Source organism: Phaethon lepturus, unplaced genomic scaffold, assembly GCF_000687285.1.
Source record: "Phaethon lepturus isolate BGI_N335 unplaced genomic scaffold, ASM68728v1 scaffold14255, whole genome shotgun sequence".
Taxonomy (NCBI): Eukaryota; Metazoa; Chordata; class Aves; order Phaethontiformes; family Phaethontidae; genus Phaethon; species Phaethon lepturus.
In genome coordinates this window covers 47,842-71,160 of record NW_010542769.1, presented here as the reverse complement: position 1 = coordinate 71,160, position 23,319 = coordinate 47,842, and the positions used below count along the sequence as shown (strand labels likewise).

Here is a 23,319-nt window from a genome sequence, read left to right as displayed (position 1 = left end):
AAAGAGTGGAGCTGCCACTAGAGGTTTGAGTGCTTAGAGGGAGGGTTGAAGGTGGGCCTGCAAAATAACAAACAACCTTCTTACAAATACATGTGCAAAAACGTCAAAGCAGCACTGAAAAATTCACAGTCAGACCCACAGCCAAGTGCAGCAAAAGACTAGAAGACGACGACAAGCCATGCCAAAACACTGTTCAGATTAAACGACACGGTCACCACGTTTTTAACCGTCTTCGCCGTGGGAATATAAGCAACTTGACAATAGAATGACACGTATACTTCTTTTTAAAAAATACAGAATGAATCACTCCAGGATTTCTAATTTTAGGCATTGTTTAAAAACAAACAAAACATGAAATCTCAAAATTAAGTAATATTTACCATTTAGTGTTAAAATTACTATTAATTTATACCAGAATGAAATAGCTTTCTAGACGTTCTAACATGTGGGGTATTTTTTTTCCCTCCAGAGCATCCCATATGAACTCTATTATATGGGAGAAGGCAAGGGGGAACAGAAATCTAGCTACAAATTTTCCTTACATTTTGAAAATGGGGTTGTAAGCTTAGTAAGTTTTTCCTGTAGTTATGTTCCCTTTTTTCTATGGCTTAAATATATGAGATATGCTTTCTTAGAGCAATGCAAATTTTTGTATGCAGTGTCTACAAAATAAACATCAGAAAAGCCCTTTCTGAGGCTGAGATTAGATATTTAATGGTAGCATTGCTTATGAGAGCTTATGCAGTCACCCCTGCCCTTACACCCTTTATTTCCCCCCATATCAATGTTGGCACAAGTATTATTCAACACAATGTATGTTTTACAGAATACGGGGACACAGATTAAAACACAAAATAACTCAAAGGGAAGACAAGAGTTCTCCTTAATTAACTTTACCATTCATCTTCAAAAATGTCTTTAATAGGAAGCTCAAGGAAGCAGGCAGTGCAGGACGCAAACATGCAGTGAGGGGGCAACTGCTCAACTCAGCAGCCATTACCACCGAAAGAAATTACTTCTAACACTGCTCTAAGTTAGTTCTATATTAGGTTAGAACAGCTTTAAGGGTTCTGTTGTTGGAGTTTGGGTTTTGCGTCTAAGAGAGCTTTGCCATCACAGACTCTGGATAAATGCAGAAAATCAACATAAATGCAGAAAATCAACATAAACTTTTCAATGCAAAGTTTATTTATACCTGAAATTTCAAGTCTATCATCACATATTTTGTAGCACTACAGAACCTACTTGCCTATTTTTGAAAACCTAACTTATTTGAACAGTACTTGAGACAAAAATACTCATTTTGTTAATCAGCACATACCATAACTGGCACACAAAACTACAGCTGCCTCTTTAAAAATATTTATTACCAGTCTCTATAGGTAGACTGAAAATTACCGAAGTCTGCCTTCCTTCCCAAGCTACTATGTATCATAAAAGCCTTAAAATCAGTGAAGAACAATCTTTGCTAAAATTCCTTAGGTGAAATATTAAACGTTGAAAAAAATTACTTCAATTATCCTGTAAGTATGCCTACCTTTGCCAGACAGTTCCAGCAGGCAGCCTCCCTTTTTCTTCTTAACCTCAAAGAAAAGATTAATAAAACTGCCCATAATGAGTTAATGATGCAATCTATTCTCTTCCAGATTCAAGCCTGGAAGGCCTTTTGCTGCTCAGGAGAACATCTCAACCACAACCCCAACAGGTATTTTGGACCTGGCTTTCCATTGATTGCTTACTCCTGTAAATGAAACTATATATTTTGCAACTGTTCCTCTCAATTTACTTCCAAGTTCACCAAACCATTAACCGACAAGCAGTCAAATGTTAGTGCAAATTAGTAAGACTGTTTCCCAATTTGTATCTTTTCTCATTTTAATTTCTTCCTTGAGCTTAAGAAAGCAAGCTAATTTAAACCACGCATTTAAATGTTTCTGCCAGCAAAAATAAAAAAAAACATTCCTAAGCAAAGTTTTGACTGACAAGACCCTAGACTCCTGCAAATTATAAATTCTTTAGTTTGCTTAAATAAATACGAATCAAAGGTTGTTCTATAAACTGCAACTCACAGTATATCTAGCAGTGGCGAGGGGGAAAGGAAAATGCAATATCCAGTGTTAACAGTAACATTATTTTTAAAGCATGTAGAAAACATACACAGTATGTCAGTATAGTATTTTTCTCTTGCCCTGACATCTCAAAAAGGCGTTACACATTTCCAAAAGTTCTGCAAGCGGAAATGGCCAAGAGCGCAGGGGTTCTGCCCCACCACCGCCCAGCGCCCTGCTCCTCCTCCGGCACCACAGCCGTAGCACTCAACCCTCACACGCTCTCCAGCTCCACCACCAGTGACAAATAGTTCAGCCTTGGCTTAAAGGAAAAAAAAGTGGAGGAAATGCACTGAAATAGTATTGTGTGCTTACTGCAAAAATAAAACTTCAGACATGAAGTAAAACTTGTACTTTGTATTGCCCATAAAATGAAGAATCTTTCTCTAAAAAAATAAAATTTAGTAGGATTAAAAACACTTTAAATGTGGTTATATGGATATATTTTATATTTCACACTAATACTATATTTCCAGATATTGCAGAAGAGTTGAAAAACATTATCCCTTCATAGCTTTCAAAAGGTGACATGGCATACAACAGTTATTGGGAAAAGGTGTTAGGGTATTAAAAATAGTACACCTCAGATTCCTAGCATTTGTTCCTATATTAATTTCATGGAAAGATTAAATATGAATTTAGAATTCACACAGTGATGATTAGATGGCTGAAATACAAAATCAACTTCTTTTCACATGAACAGAAAATAAAGGAAACCTTCAAAGCATCTTTTGAGAAAGAGGATAAAGTCACATCGTGCTTTGAATAAAGCAAACATGGAATTTAAATCAGATTCTGGAATCTAAATCAGTTTATGGAAACAACTGGTGGAATAATACAAAAATCTGATGATGTACAAAGTGTCAGTAAAATGATAGTAAAGTATTTTGAATTACATGTAGGTATACAAAAATCTCAAAAAAATTCTTACATGGCATTTTTAACTAGGCAAGGCTAGCCAGATATTTCTAAGTAATAATCAGAGCAGGTATTTTTCTAGATCAAAGATATTTCATGATTCTAACTAGGCAGAAAGTGAGCCAACCATATTTCTTCACAGTCATCTTAATCATGTTTTCTCGCATAGTTCTGAAGTTCACATTTCACGTAAGTCATTTTCCTCACACGTGCAAAAAGAAAAGTCTTGACCTAAATTTTTTTATTTTTGTTTCCGTTGGGCTCTCTCTTCCTCAGTTAGCTGGGGAGCAGTTGCTTTCAGTAAAGCTGTTGTCATCTTTTATTACTTTTTCTTACTACTAGGATCACGCTTTCATGTGCAAATAGACCACACAATCTCAAATTTATTGTACTACAGTAAATAACTAGAAAAGGTCTGCAATGAATAGTGCATTGCCCTTCAGCTTTTGTGCGGTTAGTATAGTATCTATTAATTTGTGTACTTGTGAAACCATGCAAAGCTGTTACCATCCACACAAGAAATGGGTGGGTTTAGAGTGTAAAAACCTCGTATTTGTATTTATTTTTTACCACTTAATGAGAGATATGGCTTAACCAGTAGTCCAGTTAATGGCAGAACAGGTACTGCAAAGGAAAGTAAGTTTATATTAAAAATAGTATTTTCATTAACAAGTGTTGTTATTTTAAATGAGTGACATTTTTGCAGAGCTATTACTAAAAGCCTTCTTCAGTTTGTCTTACTTCAAGTCATATCTTCAGTATTAAAAATAGGACCATAATTAAAGAAAAAATTATCACAATCGCTCTGAACAAGAAAGCTAAGAATGTATATTGACTCAACATTAGCATCTGAAATACATTCTACAATTAATGCTAAAAATGTCCTGTTAAAAAAACAAAGAGCCAAAATTTATATTAAAGAATGTTGTATTTTGGGTTGATTCACAAATATAAAAAAACCCACATGAAATCAGTATTTGCCAGCCTTCTCCTCATTTTATGGTACTAAAAAAAAATACAGAGTTTGAGTGGGATAATTAATATTATTTAACCAAAATGTACAACCCGTTTCTAAAAAAATTTTTAAAATTAAAAAAATTAAGTCTTTATGCAAGAGCGGTGTAGAATCTTGAAAGCATTCAAAATAAACAGAAGAAACTGCATGACCTCAAAGGCTAAGGTAACAGAAGTCAGATTAAATACAACAGTATATAAAACGTTAAAAGTCTAGACTAAGAAAGCATTTGTACTTTAAAATTAGGGACTTCGGTTGAAAATGGTAGTAGAGGCTACCGGTGTAATGCGGGATATGCCATAATATGATACAATCATGGAAAAATACATAGGATGAAAGGATGTTTTGATGTAGTATTTCCAGCAGATACAACAAGGTGTTAATGCTGTCCCTACACTTCCAGTCACTTACATTTAAGAAAGCTGATTTAAACAGCAAAGGTACAGGGAAGGGCTAGTATGATGAAAGGACAACTTAAATGATAGAAAAATGAAAATGCTCTTCTATTAGAAAAGGTGAAATATGCTTGGCTTGTTCAGTCTAACAAAACAGGAATGGAGACCTGTACGATTGCTCTCCAGGTAGTAGTGCCCTCATACGGACAGCAACGACACAAAAATCAGTGAAACCAAATGAGTGTCGGTACATGATCGAAGTAATTTAGTGGACTCGAGAAGATTTCTAATCCTATGAGCAATGCAGCCAGACAACTTCTAGAAATTACTAGTCAATGCAAATAAACTAATTTGATTACAAATTGAGTCTGATGAAGTGAAGAAGCAGATTATACGACATGGTGTCTGCAGTAGCAGTGGACTGGGACCACGAAGGAAGTGCCTTTGGGTTTATGTACCTAACATTAGAGCTGTGAAAGAGAGTGTAAAATACGCAAACTTGTAAGTATTGAATGTAACTTCATGACATAAAATTGATCCCTGACCTCCAGGTTCCTCCCATATGAGAGAAACAGGAAGAATCATTAAAAAGTCAATTAGCTTTCAGCTAAAATTAAGGAAACCTGTCTTAGATTGCTTAACACTTCTACAAAACTAGTTAGCAACATTGCCCTCGCAGTGGATTTGCAATTAAGGTTGTGCAAAAGTTTATTTAGCTACTGTGCTGAGTCAGGCAACTACTTAAGTGTTGATTTTTTTTTTTTTTTTGAAAGTTTTTTGTAAAACAACAGGCAGAAGAACTGCTAGATGTCTGGAGCCATAACACAGGTGTAAGCTGGAAAGACTAATGAAAAGGATGATTTTTCAGAGTGTTACAGTCTGATAACTTGACTGACAACACAAGCAAGTTGAACCCGAGTAACATTTGATAAACTACTGGAAAAAGCATACAGGGCTGGCTTACACAACTACTGTACTCTGTAAAAGTACTCTGCACTTTTCATTCTATTAGGATTTAATCAAAGCTGTAGCAGAGATGGCAGAAAGCAAGAAGAATCCACAAATGAGCTGGTTTAGTGTAGAATAACACTGTCTTGGCCAATATTCATTATCAGTTCAGGCTCACACATCAGCCTTTACACAGAAGCAGCCAAGATGCAGGAACATCTTTTACACTGTTGTTGCAAGCCAAATTCAGAACTGATAGCAAATACTAATGGAGTAGCAGTAACTTCAAAATCATTACAGCTACCTGCTTTGTGAACATAAATAAACCCAAAGACAAATCTTGTCATTTTTAGGAATTTTTTGAAAAGTATCAAACTGGAAAATCTGAACTTACATTATAATGATATATGGAGAAACTTAAAAAAAAAAAATCCCCATATACATGTACTCTAACAATTGTACCTATACAATTTTTACAATTAATCAAACTAATTTTTAGACACCATATCCACTGAAAACCATGGGCAAGAGTGGTGTGCATTATGTAAATTGCTCTAAACTTACCTTCTTCCCCCAACACAAAGTTCAGACTTGATGGCTTCCACTCCACTGTGGCATCTCAGCAAACACCATGGAACCTTGCTACCAAGGCACTTCACTGGCGAATGAAGCCAGCTTACAGAGCGCTAAAGGGAGGTGTTTTTATTTAAATATACAACATGATTTGGAAAAGAGTTTTATCTGTTTTTCTCAAAGGATATAAAACATTATGAAACTTTAAAAACTTCTGCCTCCTTCTAACATACAGATCCCACCAGCTATCCACTCCCTGAAGACTATCTCCACGTTCTAGCAGGGTCCCATGGTATCTGCTGGGGCCTTTCAGCAGAGCAGGGACAAAGATCGGATTACATGTGGGGACAGAAGGTAAACTTAAATTTAATTACAGATTCAATGCTCTTCTTACTCTTGCTATTTAAGGAACTTAGCACAAAATATAATACTCTGTTTTCATATAATCTTTAATCAAATAGGTAGCTATTAAAAAGAACTTTTCTAACAGGAAAAAAAGCATTTGACAAGTAAGCTTGTATGTTAAACTTTGATGTAAGGGATATACTCTATTACTACTAATCTCAAAAGAGCAGTCAACTCTAAAGGTTTATTTTTTCCTACAGAAACAAAATTATCTCAGTCTCATTCAAAATTAAGATGTGTCACCAGTGTCTTACGGAAGTGGAGAGTCGCTGCTGCTTTTTCTTTTAAACAATCTGTTTGGGAGCTGGAAGGGGGGCAGATAACAAGGTGTAGCAGAGTTTATAATGAAGCATAAGTGCATCTGCAATGATGTTCCTAGAGCGACTTTTCTACACTGATGAATGTTCTATGCATTTGTCACTTCGTTCCCATGTCATTTTGAGTCTATTAAATTATTCCTGTAACACGGGCATGTGTTTAATGTAAACTTCTAAAACTGATAAAATGCTTTACATTATTATTGAATGGAAATCAACCAAAAACCAGCATCACTCACGGACTGTAAAATTGTGGCATGTTTGAAGCAGAGAAGCCTAGTAACTTTAATGTAACAGTAGTTCCATTCAACCTCTCACTCAGACTTACACTGTGAATCTGGCATTTTCCACGCTGATGAAATAGCTGATGCTACTATTACCATTAGAAGGCAATAGTTCTCTGTATTTTGTGATAATACCATATTATTTTGTTGTAATATAAGTAAGGATTTCTTCTGCATAATCTTTGACATGAAAACACAAGAACTCAAGGCTTTATTTCTTTCCAAATAGCTTTGGTGTTGTGTTGATTCACTCATCTGGGAGTTTGCAGGAGCACCTAGGAAAATGTCTAACATTTCTGAAACTTGAATACATACTTAGAATAAAATATGCACATAAATATTCCCCTTCCTGAAGGAAAAGACAATTTTCTGAATAAGTCGGTATGAGAGCTACACTATATAACGACAAAGAAGTAATGTTCATTATAATACATTGAAAGCTGACAACCTACTAAGCAATGCACAGATACAAGACACAAGCTCCTTAACCTTCTTAAGGAAATGGGATTCATGATTAGTTTCCAAGTTTTACAAAAAAAAGTTATCCGAGGTCAGACTGAAAGAACATCTAAGCCAGTATACTGTGTCTGACAATGGACAATCAGTAGCAGACTGTTAGATAGAGCATGTAAAAAAGATGGGGGAGAGGAAGGAAAAAGAATCTTTAATCTTCTTGACAGAAAGGTCAATGAAGTTACAAGGAATACAAATGAGTCCCCAGTGAAACTGGTATAAAGAAACCTGGATTATGAAATCTCATGTGAAAAACACATAACCTGGCAAAATTGCTTTGCTTCTTAATGGAAAACAAACCTGTTTAAAAAAAGAGAGCCAAGGAATTCATTTGAAAGTTGCCAGTACATGACAAAGGGTGATGGTGGAACAGTAGTTCTTAAGCATAGCGTCTGAACTACGTAAAAGCAGACATTTGATGTCAACGCACTCTGTTCTGTCCCTTTACTCTTTCACATTTTAGTGAGAGCATTTCTTTTTTTTTTTTTTTAAATGTTAACTACCAGTTGAGGAAATTAAGTATGAAGTTATAGCAGTGCTAACAAAAGGCAGCATCAGCAAAACTGCTGAAGCCTTAACCTATACTGTAGCCTTCATCACAACTAAAGTTTTCTCTAACAAGTCTACCATGAAGTCAAATTGTCTATTTCTAAATTAAGTACCTAAAAAATGGGAAAATATGAAGGCGGGTTTTATGTTCTAAAAAGTACATTTGCACAAATTATAGTAAAATAACAGGTTTTGTTCCATAAATATATATCCTCTAAACCTGATGTTTATAGCTATCTAGGTCAGAGAACCACCATCCACTACAGCTGCAAGAGTAAGTCTCATATGGAAATAAGTTCTCTTCCCTTTCAAGTACTACTGAGAGTGTCACTACTATTATTAAGAAGAAAAAGCATCTCATTTATTTCAGCTAAATGTAGATTGCAAAACTGATTGAACCATTGCACAAATCTTCCTTATGGATAATTCTACAAGAGCAAAATGGTTGTTTCCCTCCAGGAAGAACGGGTGATATTTAGTTTAGATCTTCAGTGCGGAAGTGACTTCTTAGCTATCTGGCAAAAGGCTTGGTATTTTCTCTGCCATCCTTTACACACCTCTAGCACTCACCAAAACGGAAGAGGAGAGTGTTGATGCACCAAGAGGGAAGGAGCGTTAGTATCAATCTGCTTAGCACTTCACAGGTCATTCTGCTATTTGGACTGCAAGGAGAAGGACCCTTCATACCCCTCCTCTCCTCCAAAGTTTTGTTTCTTCACTCTCTGCCACATACTACACAGCATACCATCGTATAGCACTACACACCATCAGCCTTTTTCTAAAACACTTTTCTAAAAAACTTTTTCTAAAACTAAAAACTAAAACACAATATTTAAGCATTATGACCGTAAATGCTTAAAAATGCTTCTCCAAAATATGAACTGAATTTCTACATAAAAAGAACCAGCTTTTCTTTAACTGAGTATTACTTTATTTTTTCACCCGTTCATGTACACTATTATGAATGAGTCCATTAAAAAGTGTGTGTGTCCCTTTTTTCCTTTTTTTTTTTTTTTTTAAAGTTTTGAACATGCATTGTACCATTACTGCATCAATGTAATAAGAAAAACGCGCTATGTCTTGAAACATTGTAATGCACCTGGTTAAAGGAAGGACAACTGTGGAAAAATTACTGCTTGCAAGCAAAGAATCACAGCAGCATAGAATAGTTTGGGTTGGAAGGGACCTTTAAGGGTCATTTAGTCCAACCCCCTGCAATGAGCAGGGACATTTTCAGCTAGCTCAGGTTGCTCAGAGCCCCGTAGTTTGAAGACAGAGTTACCTTTGCCAGCATTTCTAGGAGGAAGAGGAGGAGCATCTGCAGTTGGAGAGGTGGGTGAATCTGTGCTCGTAGAAGCAAAGATCTGATTGGTAAAAGCTCCATAGGAGAGTCTTTGCTTGTCTCTAGGAGTGCTAAATGCAGGATGAGTCATTTTGTCTTGGGGAGAAATGCTCGAAGAGTGACAAAAACTTTGGGGTCTTGGAGATCTTTCTTTTTTTATAGGACTAGGCTGTGAATAGACAAACAAATATATTACACAGCTGTTTAAATACTTAATATAGTTAATATGTTTGGGAAAAAATATAACAGAACATATTCTAGTGAACATGAGCATAATTTCTTTCTTTATTGGACAAATAAGCCCACATTCCTCCCTTTCTCAACAATCCAACTTGAAAGATCCTCTCCTCTAAATGAAAAATAAAGACTGTAGCATCAACGAATCATGTACACAAAGTCAGATTTATTCTTAAAGTAGACACACAATAATAATATCCTAAATAATATATTAATAAAAAGCCTAGTAAAGCTTTTAGCACCTAAGAGGAATTCTCAGTTCAAATAGCTCTTTACTCAGACCAGTTATCTTCAAAGATCAAGTATACTACCCCATTGACACATATGAAAAATAAAATAACCACTTCTGACACATCAAATTTATTTGTTGACTGAACTAGCAATATATTCAGTGGTATGTATCTTCTTTTAAATGTATATAATTGCTCTTTGAATAAATTTTATGCAGCAATTTTTGGCTACTGTATATTAATGGCTGCATATGGAGCACGATCTGTTCCATTGCAGCTCTGGTTCAGGCAGGCTATTATCTCCAAAACAGCAATAGTCATCTTCCTGAGGCTCCTTGCACAGACAATCATTTTGTTCTCTACTGTCCTTGAGGACATGTAAATTATTTCGGTTTCTGAATTTTTCAGTCCCAAGTGTCACAGAAAATGAAAAGTTGACCACATTTCTTTCTGCAGCACCCATATAAAATAGGAGAGGTGTATTCCCATTTATTACAGAAACAGAGCACAGAGTAATTAACTGCCTTGCTAAAGTAGGACACTGAATCTAAGTTTTCACACGTTCTAGGATGGCAATTATCCTACGCCTTCAAGTTTTGTCTTTCCATTATTTCCTTTTTTAATCAGGAATAAAATGCAAAGCACAGTTTTTGAAAAACAGTTAATTGATTCAACAGCTAGGTTTTTAATTAATTTATGGAAAAAATAAGTATGTAAGCTTTGGGTTTCCTCCAGCTAAAAATGAACAGCCTAGAATTCAGAAGGGGATAAAATGTCAAAGTAATCTACATTTACTGATTTATATTACATTGTATGTCTCATCAAAGCAAAACTTATGAAACTCAAGTCCATAATAACTAGGTTGACAAAGTGTATTCAGAAGGCACTTTGACAGTCTTTAATACAGGCCTCAAAACTAGCTTTTTATCCCCCAAAAAATCTGTAAGAAAAAAAAGGTTAAAGTGAATTTCTAAGTTCTATTTATTTCCACAGAACAGAAATTTTGATGGGTTTTGTGCAAAGCTGTATCAGTAATTCACGCTCACCTTATCATCTAAGTCATCATCACTTTCATCAATTTCTTCCTGCCGAAGATTCCATTCATACTCTACATGGACGTGTGGGTTTAGCTTTCCTGCCTTGGCTTGAGAAAGCTGAAAGAAATAACAATTCCTGTTAAAATACTTGTTGTTCTTTTGGTGTCAACAAAGTTAGTTTTATAACAGCAAGCAATAAATTGAAATATTTAGAGGTTTAAAACTTCTCCAGACATTAAAAAGAAACAATTTCAAGGCACTCACACAAACATCCTTCATTATTTGAGGTATAGAAAAACAGCTGAAAGGCAAAAAGGGTAGATTTTCTCAAAATGGGTAGGAGTTGCCATGTTTGACAAGCACTTGAAAAAATGACATGAAAAGAAGGTATATGCACAAAAGCAGAATGCATCCGGAGCCCTCCATTCCGAAAAGAAAAGGCAAAACGTATTTATAAATTCTGGTACATACAATTATTACCCCTCCATAATCATAAACTTTGCGTTAGAATCAAAAGTATTTATCCATTATTAAATGTTTCCTTCCTCTCACCGAATAAGGCCAAAGTGTCTTACGCACACACTTCCTCTACTGTGCCAGCCCAAATAATGTATTCACATTCTTAAAAAATTTACTGCTTCAACGATCAGCAAAAAAGAAAATTGCAGTTCACAGTTATTCTGAGGAGATAAATTCTGCTTTTCAGTGCTTAGATCTTTCATCATTATTTATTCCTTCACATTCTTTGAAATGTAGACTACTTAGCACTAGTTCATCCATGAGAGCCTTTAACAATCTTTCTGAAATAAAATTAGGAAGAAAGAATTTTCAATCTTTATGTAAGTACTAACGAACCCACTTGAGTTGAAATTGAATTTTAATTACACAGTTAAGACTCCAGCTATGCAACAGAAATTAGCTTAGTACATCTACCATATTGCAAACATCTAGATATTTATTTTGTACTTTTTTATTGCCCATGGTAAACAATGCGCTCACTCATATTTGTTTTTTACTCTTAACCTGATCTCATTGCCACTTCTGAGAAAAACGCAGAAATAAGTTTCCTCTTCAAAAATGAAAAAAGAGGAAAGGCATAAATGATCTATTATAGTTAACTGAAATAATCAGTGAGGTATTAGTGGAATTTCAATTACAATAATTGAAGCGATTAACTGCTAGATAAGCTCACTGATAACATCCAGTTGTTTTTGTTTGTTCTACAACACAAGTCAGTCAACATTAATGGCAGATGTTACGTTATTAAGTACATGCTGCAAACAAAAAAGCAATCCATACCAATTGTGTGCTGTACAGCTCATCTGTTTTTCAGCTGACAATACTCAAAACACTGGAAACAGTACTTAGCAGACACGGCAGTAATGGAGAAGTCGATGAGGGTACCACCTCATCGATCATAGGAAAACATTGACTTGCATCCCCAGAAATACAGAAAATTATCCTGATTTGTGAAGGACAAGCTCTCTTGTTTATGCAATAATTAATTAATACATGATGAGAACTTTCAATTGTCAAAGGAAAGGCATTGTAATTACCAGCTGCAGAGAAAAAGCAGATATGCAGATATCCTCCTCGGGTCATCAAAATGAGGCAAAAAAATTCTGAGAAACAGAATTAAGCAGCAAGTGACAGCCATTTTGTAAATTCTTCTGGTTTTGTCTTGAATGTGAAACTGCCACACTACTTAAGACTTTTTAATCCCTTGATAGTACTTGAATTCACTTGCCTACTAACTGCATGCTGGTGAGAGGCACCTTAGAGGGCAAGAACAAACAAGCTTGTTGGTCTCATGTAGAATCCTTATTCCTGGCTCACTGCTTCAGAACAGTACCTGGGAAAATCCTTTAACACCTTTATTTCTTGAACTCCAGTAATTTTCTTGAGTGGCATCACTCATACATTCTCAAAATTCTAGAAAGTTTTTGCTCTGAACACGTTCAGTAGAGGGACAAAGTCCCACAAAACCTGGTGTTTTACATTTTTTGATACCCCATCTTCCAGACATTACACTTTTGCTTTTTTCTCCTTTGAGGAGGTTTAATTTCAAGTTGTTTCAATTCTCTTCGTAAGAAGACTTTCACCACCTCTGAACTATTTCTGCCATTAAATAAACTGGAAAAAGCCAAAGCAGGAAAAGTCAAACAAAGTTCCAGACCTCAAAGGTCTTGACAGATTTAATATTTTGGAGGTTGTTTTGTTCTGCTGATAGCCAGGTCTCAAAGACGACTTTTGAGGTGATGAAGCACAAATGTCCTAGAATGATGCATTAATTGGTATTCAAATTGGTATTTAAGGTCTTCAAACACGCTGGTCAAAATAACGAAGTACTTCCAACAGAAGTAAGAACTTTTACTTAAACTCTTACAAAGAAAATGACTGTGATGTTTTGAAGTTAGAAAATATTCATCTATGGTAGGGCTTTCAGATCAGCATAGAGCCAGCTGGCAGCGATGCCAGGTTTGAGATACAGTGGTAATGATATCTGAAGTAGATCACATCTTTAAACAAGTAAACATCCCCCCTGGCCACATTCATCCCCACCAGGTTCTTACCAGTTCCTCACACTGGATAGCTTTCACTCTTTTTGCTGTGTCCAGAGCTGTCTCTCCAGCTTGGTTTACTACAAGATTAACAATGAAAAAAAAGAAAGCGATTCTTTGAGATGTCTAAAGAATCAATTCATGAAGTTTCATTATTTTTAGCAGAGTAACTTCTAAAAGTGATCAAAAACGGCTATTTACTCTATAGCAGCTGCAGCTCTTTAAGATTCCACTCTAAGTGCTCATGCATTTCATGTATCATCAGGTTCTTTCTGAACAGCAGCATCTGCTGGGAGAGTTCCCAAATCCCTCCTAACCATCCTAGCAAAGAATATAAAGAAATTTAGTCATTTCCATCTCCACTCAACTCCTTTGCCAGTAAAACTCTTAGATGAATAAGCAGGAAAAGCAAGCAGACAGGGTAAGATAGCTTAAAAAAGAAAACTGTTCTAAGATTAAAAAAAACAACAAAACAGGCAAATGTTGATCCAATCCAAGTTTTATCTTGACTAATATGTAGCGGCTTGAAGCCTGAATTTGAAGACAAAAGTCCTATTTTAAGATGACATTTGAACAACAATAATTTTAAAACTTTCTAGCTATTTTGTCTTTATAAAGTTTATACAATAATTTACATTTTAAAATAATGCCTGATCAGAAAGAAGGTGATATCTGAGCACCCTAGAAGGTCCTCTGGCACAACATCTAATAGGATCAGAGAATCACGGAACCATTAAGGTTGGAAAAGACCTTTGATCATCGAGTCCAACCATCAGCCCAACACCACCATGTCCACTAAACCATGTCCCGAAGTGCCATGTCTACACGTTTTTTGAACGTCCTCGGTACTAGGTGCTCAGTAGCAAGCCTCAAGAAACAAAAACCACCCCCACACACCAATCTTATGTGGACAAACCTTAGGTAAAATTTATTCTAACAGTATAGTTGTAAATGCCATGGAGCTGGAACAGAGTATGCTCTACATCATATCCAGACTGTAAAGCATTTCTGTGACTGGGAACTGAACACAGTCAAACTGAGGTCTCATAAGCAAATATATCTATGTGTAATATCACATACAGAATGCTAGTCATGAATTCTAGAAAATACAAAGCAGTTATCTAGAAAGGCCTATGAATCTGAAAGAATTAAGATCTCTAGAAGAAAGAGGGCTCCTTATGGAAAGATCTGAGATGGTTCAGGAGTTTTAATATGAAAAGGAATGAAAATATAGTATTTCTTAACTGAAATTAACACACAGATAGCTTAAGAGACTACATAAATTCCAAACTTTCAACCTTTAAAGTATAAACCTGATGTTTCAAGGCCTAAAGAAAATACACAGTTCCTACGCGAGATCATTTACAAAAACAAAAAAAGACCCAAAAAGGTAAGACGATTCTTCTGGCATCTACCTAGGACAGAGTTCAATGGAACGACCAATAAACACGCTTAAGCTTGTTCAGATAGCTTTCCCATTTCCTTAATTAGGGACATATCTGCAAAAAAAAGGTCACATCAAATTCTTTGACTTATGACAATATTAGAACATATTCTAAGGATGTATGAAAAGGCCAAGGAAACCAATGACTTCTACCACTGAGCTATGAACTTAATTTATGCAAAAGTTTTTTTACTGGGCAGTGGAAGAAAGTGATGGTGATGAGGAACAAGGGAGAAATAAAAGCTCTTACTCTCCAGTTTGCACCAACTGTTCAGAAAGCTTCCCTCCTACACCAAAAACTGACAGAATGCAAATGTTTGTTAGACAAGCTGATGGCACTTAACTCCTGAGCCTGACAAGCTGGATTCATGGAATATCCTCCTAACTCTCCAAATATGGCAGAGAAAGGAGAGCATCTAGACATCATCCTAACTGTGAGCAAGAAATTTACACAGATTCTATTTTTATTTAAACTTTTGCTAAGCCATGATGAAAAATGGACTGATGTAGGTACAGTACATGTTATGCCTATCTCGCACATGTAGAGGGCAAACTTCTGCTGGTAACAGAAGAAGAAAGGCAGCTGTGAAAGCTAATCCCTTCCCTAATCAGCTACAGTGGTGGCCGGGGCATGCTGGGTGAAGCCACAGTGCCAACTGACATTAATATTAGAAGAAGAATTAACTGTTGTGTACAAAAAGTCCACATACCTCTAGAGTGGAATTAATGGGAGCAGCCGTTTGAAGCATTACAACGTACAAGTACTAGATGAATTTTACAATATAAACAACAAACCTAACAAATCCAGGACATTTAAAATTTGTCAGAAACAAAACTCTACAGAAAAACTAGGGTTTACCATTAGTATTTCATGTTAGAAAGTCACTATTATCTTCTAAGAATTTATGTTCCTTTTCTTAACTGAAAAGTCTTAATCTTTCTAATAGTTTTATTTTTCCTTTTAAAAGTTTAATTAACACAGTGTCACATAAATAACAGTGGTTAAAATAATGGAAAGAAATTTCAGGAAATCTTTATTTCCTAGTTTTAAATAATGAACTTACCTACATCGATAGTTGGCTTCCCCCTCAAAAGCAATTTCAAACACTCAGGCTTATTATACATACTGCAGTAGTGTAGAACCGTATTACCCAACGCTGTTTGCTTATCCAGGTTTCCACTAAACACAAAAGAAGAAACAATCAAGAAAAGTATGGTATGCTGTGCTATTCATTTCAGATCTAGCATCCTTATCAATAGTTAATGCATAAATACTTTACTGGACAAATATGAAATAGAAGGAGAAAGAAATACTTTAAAATTAAACCTTACTTTCAAAGACTGTTAAGAATAGTTCCAAGCATACTGGAAATTCCTGAGCTATGGTTGAAAAGGACTGAGATGTTCAGTTTTCAAAAAATCCTAAGTGAAACTTAAAGATTCAAAACTAATCCTTTGTAAGGTCATGCCTTGTTTCCCACCTGCCACTTTACTGGAATTTCTTTTGCAAACATGCTAACCTATCCAAACAAAAAATATCTGAAAAATCATTTTGGTACAGTTAGAACAGGTTAGTAAGTCCCACACATTCAAGGAACTATGAAGAGGGTGACTGTGAGAGTGCACAAGAGTCATCAGAAGGAGTATATGGATACACCCTGAGTTAGGGAAAGACAAGTTGTGCAAAGGGGTTCACAGGGCTTTTTAAAACTGTACTTCCTTCAAGTTCTAAAACAAGGTTTCTCAAAAAAAAGTTACTGACATATTGGGATTAATATAATACATTTATAAAAATGAAAAGAAAAGCTGAGAAGTTGACAGCTTTTCTTCCACTCAGTATTACCCATATTGAACAGTAAGTGCAGAGCCAATATGGTTGTAAAGATGCTCTTCAGTTTGAGATGGAGACAAAAATACAGACAGCTGACAGAAAGACACAAAAGATGATAGTTGTCTGAAGAAACTATGAAGCTTCATAACTAAACAAAATCATGTTAAATAATCTTCCAAAATAACAAGTCTTTTAATATTGCTTAAAATTATAATTTGGGCATATAAAACATTTTTCAAATTATGATCTCAAACAGCTTGCAAATATTAGTAGCTTCCCCCCTCACCACCACTTTAATAACACTCCTACAATAGTCAGCACTCCATTTAACATGAGGGAGTAGTGGCAGAATAAAGTTTAAGTGAAGATCACAGAGCTAGTCCACATAGCCCAAGAGATGGTGTCAGGAACATGGATTCCAAGTCTGTGCTGTTACCAGAAGACCAAAATTTCTCTCTAACACTCCCTGTATACAATGCTATATGAACTACTAGAGAGGGGAAGGAAAAGAAATAAGTATTCCCTGACTGCATTTCACTACCAGGTATGACTTGCTATGCTGAGGGAAAAACAAAAACTAAAAAAATCCTCAAGCCTTCCTCCTGCCAGCTCAAGCAAGTTGTGATGAGTCTTCTGTGTTTCCCCAACCCTCCTCTCTCGTTCTGCAAAAACCACCATCTGACACAGCAAGCGACTGCTGCTTCTTTCACTTGATAGCATACTGTAGAAGTAGACTGGAATTGATCTCATTTATCATTACCCATATTGTGAAATACATAAAAAATAATGTTGTACCACTACATAATTTAATTTTTTTTTAAGAAAGTGTTTTCATTAAGGTTTTTCACTTCTATGAACACATCTCATGACAACAAAGAACAGCTCAACCAATAAACTAGATGTTGAAAATTACTAGTTAAGATTACCCTCTCAATAGTTTTAATACTTTATTAACTATTAGAAAACATTTTTCAAAGTAAATCTAGCTTCTATTCATAATTTTCTAAGAAAGATCCTTGTTTTCTGCTCTTACAATTTCTTTGCATGTGTCCTGTATTTGGAACATTTACTTGTCATCCCTCCTTTACCCAAACTATTTGTTCGCATTGTTTCATACTGTCATGTGTTCTAAATCAATGCTCTCTTTTGCTCTACATAGTTTTTCCTTTCATCCGATTTTTACGTAACTGCTTTCCATGTTTTTAATCTACACTTCTTTCCCTCTCTCTACTCATTAGCAGCACAAAGGTCAACTCAAAGGTATTAAATTATGCTTTTTTAAACATTATCTAAGGAGAAAAAATGTAAGCGATGAGCAAACACTGTCCAAAGCACTGCAAGGATAGCTTTGATCATCTACGTTTTTCACGCACAATTTAATGAAAATTGAGCAATCCATACCAGTTTTGTACAAGGAAGTCAACCAGATGGAGAGAGGTCTGGTCAGCAGTCCGGACTGCTAAATGAAGTGCTGTTTCACCTGGCTCCTAAACACATGTAAATAGAAGTTAGACTTTTTGTGTCTTATTTCTGCAAAGCTTGTAACATCAGACCTACCGAGATATGTGTCACCCACTCTTTTACAACAAGTCTGTCAACAGAAAAATATCATTAGGAAGTTATGATGTAAACAGTTATTGCCCTTCTGATCTCCAGAAGACACCAAGTCCTTCAAAGGAAATGGCATCACATTTTCTGAGATCATCACTCTTTCAAAACCAGTCTTCCCTTTTTCCCAGCTGGATGGAACAATCTTGAGGAGCCTTTAACCATTTTGGCTACTAGTAGCTAAAAGGGATCCTGTCAAGGAATATTGCGCATGTTTACAGTATTTGTTGCTTTATGACACCTCGGTGAGCACCAAGCATAGCCACAACACTATTTCCTAGAAAACCGGGGGAAAAAATCCACGAAAGTCATAGTCCTTTATCCATGAAATCTCTTACAGAATCACAGAATGGTTGACATTGGAAGAGACCTGTGGCAGTCACCTACAGCCAGTTGCTCAGGACCACGTCCAGATGGCTTTTTGAGTATCTCCAAGGACGGAGACTCTACAACCTCCCTAGGTAACCTGTGCAGTGCTTGGTCACCCATACAGTAAAAATAGAAATAAAAATAAAAAAAATTTCCTGATGTTCAGAAGGAACCTCTTGTGTTTCAGTCTGTGCCCATTGCCTCTGGTCCAGCCACTGAACACCACTGAAAAGAGCCTGGCTCCATCTTCTTTGCACCCTCCTTTCAGGTATTTATACACATTGGTAAGACCCCCTGTGCCTTCTCTTCTCCAGGTTGAACAGTCACAGATCTCTCAGCCTCTCCTCATACATCAAGTGCTCCAGACTCTTAAATATCTTCGTGGCCCTTCACTGCACTCTCTCCAGCATATCCAAGTCTCTCTTGCACTAGGAAGCCCAGAACTGCACACAGTATTCCAGCTGTGGCCTCACCAGTGCTGAGAAGAAGGGAAGGATCACTTCCCTTGACCTGTTGGCAATACTTTCTGTAGTGTAGCCTTGGATACCATTGGCCTTCTTTGCCACAAGGGCACACTGCTGGCTCATGTTCAACTTGGTGTCCACCAGGACCCCCAGGTCTTTTTCCACAAAGCTGCTTTCCAGCTGCTTTTGTGTGGTTCCCAACATATATATTGGTGCATAGGGTTGTTCCTCCCCAGATATAGGATTTCTCCATGTTGAACTTAAACTGAATCATACTTTATTTTTTATACCTATAACATATGCATTAACGCATTTAAATGAAAATATAAATGCTGTTTAATTCAGTTTAAAAGTTGCATGAGAAATTAATCTAAATCCAGATTTCATTAACTCCTATTGATTATAAAGGGCATTTAAAAAAAAAGTATATTACAACAGAGATATTTAGAATTAAAGTCACAACTTCTAAAAAAATACGCCTTTATTAAACATCAGAGAATTTACAGTGGAGAATGCTGCTATAAATATCCTAGCTGCAAACTACATTTCAATTGGTGTTCATACAGTCAGTGATACCCAGAAAGGTAACAGGCCTGAAATGCTAAGGAGTTAATTCTGTGGTAACTGCTATGGATGACAAATACAGAAAGTTTACCTTGCAGTTAGAGAATCTGTAATGTGTTTCCATGATAAGCACTCTGTAATATCTCAAGTGCTGAGACTATATTGAACTTACTCCCCCAACTCGCTACAGACAGGCACTCTGTCCTTTGCCAAGTTAGCTATTTTCCCAGAACCTGTTGAAAACATTCTCTGAGATGTCTCCAAGTTGTGTTCAAAAGTAATGGGAAAAAACATTGCTGACCAAGTGGTTACAGAGCATCAATTATCTATAAAAACAGGTTTTAGTTGCTCTTGAGCAAATTTCTACATGGATACTTGAGGTCAACCTGGACTGATTTCTGCAAAAAACTGTTACTGACTTCAGAAGGAAGATCAGTATCCAGATCTTTACTTAAAAAAAAGAAAATCTCTCTTGCTGGTTGAAAGAAATTGTACTTCTGTAAATGTTTCATCACAGGCTGTGAAGGCATCGGATTTACTCTTTCCTCATATAGAGTTAACAGAGACTTTTATACAGTCAATGTGTTCCTTCAGCAACTACTTTAAAAGCAGATATGATGCTGTCTGTGATATCAGGTGACCCTGGGTTATCAACTCAAGCCCTCTCTCTCTGGGCCTTTTCCTAAGAGAAACATACAGAAGAACAGGTGCTTTTCAATATAGTATGGCTGCACCTAGAACAGTGTATGATATTACATACATTTCACATATACTGCATTTCACACTGCTTTAGACCAATTGATGACAACAGATAGTCTTCTCTTCTCTCCCCAAAAGGGTACCACATTACGGTAAGTAAGAAAAAACCCACCATTTTCATCTGTTATTTCTTTTGTTTTAGCATCTCCGGTAGCAGCCCCAGGTCCTGGACATTGTACAAATACGCATTATTTAAAATACTCTGCTTTGTTTACCTGATAAGCTTACCTGTCCAGGCTCTAACAGTGGCTCCATTAGCTCTACCCCCTCTGCATAGACTTGAATTAGTGCAAGTAAATCCCTGGATTTGACAGCCTCAAGTAATTCATTCAGTTTAGCTGCTGCAGATGCACAAGTCTTCCTAGAGAACTTATGATCTACGTATTTAGCAGTGATAAATTCTTTACGTGCAGTCCTGTGGTGTGTGAAAATAGAGCTCAGTTTAGAAATTTTTAGAAAAACAGCTCAATGATTTAAATTTAAAATCACCTTGCCTAACTCAGGAGCTGAGAAGGGAACGGGAAAACCATCTGATAAAGACTGTGTTATTTACTATTATAATGCATGTCTTTATTGCAAACAAGTCCAAAATACGGTACATATTCAATTTTATGCTGCCTTGTTACCATACAAAAATTACTCTGACTCTGGGGACTAAGACCAAATTAAAGCCTGAAATGTAATTTCTCATGGAAACATATCCACATGTTAAAAACAGGATAAGCATGAAAAACATGCTAAAAACAGGATAAAAGAAAATATACTGGGTCAGCTAGAAAACTTTGTAATAGGTTTAAAGGTCTTCTGTGGTAAGCCCACATTTGTTACACTCTCTGTGCAACTCCTTCACCAGGGAAAGGAAGAAAAAGCTCATCACCATCTCAAGACAGTACCTGAAGCTAGTGTCATTTAGTCCAACTGTGCCTGTCACCTGAGGGTGTACTACAAAACTCAGAAAAACTCAAGATTCAAAATAATGAATCTTGAAACCCAAAGTTAAAGTTTTCTACACCAAGAAGATGAGGTAGCTAAAATGTGACTACATGGCAAGAGACTGAACCTCGAAAGAAACTCCACAGCTGCAGTAAAATACCCCATTCGTCAACCATCCTAGCCCTCCTCTGACTTGGTTACTGTTTAAGACATTTTACATTGCATATATATTCCACAGTAAACTTCATATTAAAGAATTTAGAGTTTCAAAACTTACATATCACTTGATGGACTGGGTTTAGGTGAAGGACTAGGTAAATTCCCTTCCATAATATCATTAAAACTAGTATTTCCTACATTCTTGGCCAGCTGCAATAAAAAAAAAGAAAAATACATGAGGGTGGGGTTTTTTTGAGTCAAACAGCAACCTAAAAACTGGATTATTTATGTGCATTTTCCACACTATTAAAAAAAGATGAAACACGCAAGATTGCAAAATTAAAGCACACTGGTTACATTTAAATATAAAGCAATTAAATAATATTTTGACGTGTGAATCCTATCATCCTAGAAATGTACAATAAGCTTCACAGTCACAGCTAATTATTTGTATTTCAAGACAATCTGCCTCCAATATAAAAACAGAATGAGGAACCAGCAGCATGAACACTGAAGCAGTGCTAGTACACTGATCAGCAAGTCACTTCTGGAAAAAAGCTCAGACCTACTGGAAGTCATGCTTAGTACAATTTGATTTAACTGAATAGTAACTTTGCAAGCAACTCGAGATTTCAAAAAGAGTACTAGTGCTAATGTTAAACCTACACACAAACCCAGAATCGCCTTCTATCTTCTCTCAATTTTCCCATACAAAATTTCTGTAACAAGTGTCTTCTCACAGGCCAAACACAGTTGGGGAGATAAACTACTGTAACTGGTGGGTTTTTTTGTTTGTATCCCCCCCCCCCGCCTTTTTTTTTGTAGTCTCACATCAAATTCCTTTCATAACTTCGATGTTACAGTGTTTCTTCCATCAAATTAAAAGATTCACCCAACATTTTTCTACCAAAATCAGCAATGGCCATTCTCACTTGTCAAGTTCAATTAGTTTTCATTTTTTTAATCATATGAGATTTTAGACCGTCCTGATTTAGGGCCAGGATCAGCTAATAACAGGCAACATTCTGATGGCATTAATCATAATGGATGTCAATATTTGTTCTGCAAAACCTCAGGAAAGGAACATGAGAAGTAGTAAGTGGTCAAAAGCATCAATAATACGTAATAGTAAAAACCCTCCCATAAGATACATGCAAAAATATGAAGACGACATTCTGCAAAACCCATACCTTAAGAAAAATTAACTGTAAATTATACACCTGAAGGTATATACAGGTCAGCATTTGACTAAAAAAAAATAAAAAAAATCCAAATTAAAGAAATTTACCAAGAGTTCAGACGTTCCTAATTTGTCTAATTCCAAAGACTGGATTCGAGAAATATGGACACCCATTTCTCTGTGTATTCCAGAACACTCAATGCAGGTTAAAATGCCCAAGTTGGTTGATAGCCATGTTGGATCTGTAGAATTGAAAAACAAAATATTTAATCAAAGTCCAAGAAAAGGTTTTCAATGGTGGTAATCCCAGTCTACTCTGAAATGATTACTCATTTAATGTTTTAACAAATGAAAATAAACGAAGAATATTCTATACTTTTCTCTAAACTGCAGTGCAAATTTAACCACAAATTGCTACCAAGGGAATTAAGTTTTTCAGATTTAGGGAAAGTCCCAAAGGTACTGAATTTAGACTTACAAATCCATACTGAATTTCTGTATTTGAATACATTTAGGATTTGTTTCTTGTAGAAAGAAGGTAAGGCTTTTGTTTCCTGTTTTTAAAAAGAACAGATC

General features: G+C 36.0%; 1 protein-coding gene across 1 annotated transcript in view; it reads right to left on the bottom strand.

The window, feature by feature from the left end:
* Nucleotides 1-23,319, bottom strand: part of LOC104621619 (arf-GAP with SH3 domain, ANK repeat and PH domain-containing protein 1-like) — a gene marked incomplete at its 5' end in the record, with an annotated part of 81,120 nt that overhangs the window by 17,537 nt on the left and 40,264 nt on the right. The window contains 10 exon segments of the mRNA XM_010288150.1: nt 2-57; nt 1,655-1,663; nt 9,308-9,536; nt 10,881-10,988; nt 13,445-13,512; nt 15,941-16,056; nt 18,109-18,194; nt 20,700-20,886; nt 21,682-21,773; nt 22,852-22,985. Coding sequence (XP_010286452.1) covers nt 2-57; nt 1,655-1,663; nt 9,308-9,536; nt 10,881-10,988; nt 13,445-13,512; nt 15,941-16,056; nt 18,109-18,194; nt 20,700-20,886; nt 21,682-21,773; nt 22,852-22,985 — 1,085 coding nt within the window.